This window comes from Acanthisitta chloris, unplaced genomic scaffold, assembly GCF_000695815.1.
Source record: "Acanthisitta chloris isolate BGI_N310 unplaced genomic scaffold, ASM69581v1 scaffold207, whole genome shotgun sequence".
In the NCBI taxonomy this organism is placed as follows: domain Eukaryota; kingdom Metazoa; phylum Chordata; class Aves; order Passeriformes; family Acanthisittidae; genus Acanthisitta; species Acanthisitta chloris.
Genome location: NW_008681863.1, coordinates 155,436 through 156,364, shown reverse-complemented (window position 1 = coordinate 156,364; position 929 = coordinate 155,436). Strand labels below are relative to the sequence as shown.

The following is a 929-nucleotide window of genomic DNA, read 5'->3' as shown; positions in this document are numbered from 1 at the left end:
GTCTTGAGTTCGTGGGTCTGCAGGACATCTGGGGCACTGTCCCGCAGGGTGCGGGAGACTCTCCGGCTGCAGCACTCGGGCCCCGAGGAGGACGAGTACACCAGGTCGAGCTCCTTTGGGCTCTGTGCCCTGCTGGAGTCATAGTCACTGTCGGTGGCCAGGAACACCTCCGAGGAGCCTTCCTCATCTGACAACCCGTGTGAGTCTGTGAGATGGGCAAAAGAAGCAAAGAGGGGCTCAGCTTTGGTGTGGAGAACCCTGGGTGAGGGTTTGCACCAGGTGGTATCCAAGAAAGTCCCTGAGGTTTACCTCTTTGTCATACACTTGTGCTGTGCTTGCCATGGCACAGGTAAAGAAGGTCCTCCCCCAACTGAGACCGACTGCCCTGCCCATATTCCTGACTCCAGCCCTTCCTGCATCCCTCGGTGCAACCTCCATGGCATCACCCCTGACCCTTTGAGCATGAACAGTCTCCCAGGCCCACCAAACAGGAGCTTTGCAGCCACCACAACTGTCCCCCTGGTCCCTCTGAGCATGGGCAGCCCCCTGAGTCCACTGGGTAGGAGCCTTACCAGAGTTGAGCTTGCGGCTGGTCTCTGGGGAGGGCACTGGGGAGGGAAGGTAGTCAAGGTGGGATGAAGAGGATTGTGTTTTCTCCTTCGTTGACCCCCCAGCCTTGCTGAGGAAGCCACTGAGAGACACCCCACAGGAGGGCTGCTTATAGCGGGCGTGCTGCAGGGCATCCATAATCCAGCGCATCTCACGCCAGATCTCCTCCATTTGCTGCCAAAATAGGAAAAGGAGGATCCCTTTCAAACAGCAAACCACAGCAGCAAAAATACCCCATGGCAAAACACGGGCTCTGCCCACACACCTTCCTCAAGAGTTCTGGGGGAATCCCCAAACCAGGAATCCCAAGAAATAGTACT

The 929-nt window shown here is 57.3% G+C and overlaps 1 protein-coding gene across 1 annotated transcript in view; it reads right to left on the bottom strand.

Moving 5' to 3' along the window:
- Positions 1-26: 26 nt before the first annotated feature.
- The window catches only part of LOC103805588 (ankyrin repeat and fibronectin type-III domain-containing protein 1-like), a gene marked incomplete at its 3' end in the record, with an annotated part of 155,194 nt that continues 154,291 nt past the window's right edge, over positions 27-929 (bottom strand). The window contains exons 23-24 of the mRNA XM_009078244.1: positions 573-783; positions 27-205 (exon numbers count right to left, since the gene is read on the bottom strand). Coding sequence (XP_009076492.1) covers positions 27-205; positions 573-783 — 390 coding nt within the window. The remainder of the gene's footprint in view (positions 206-572; positions 784-929) is intronic.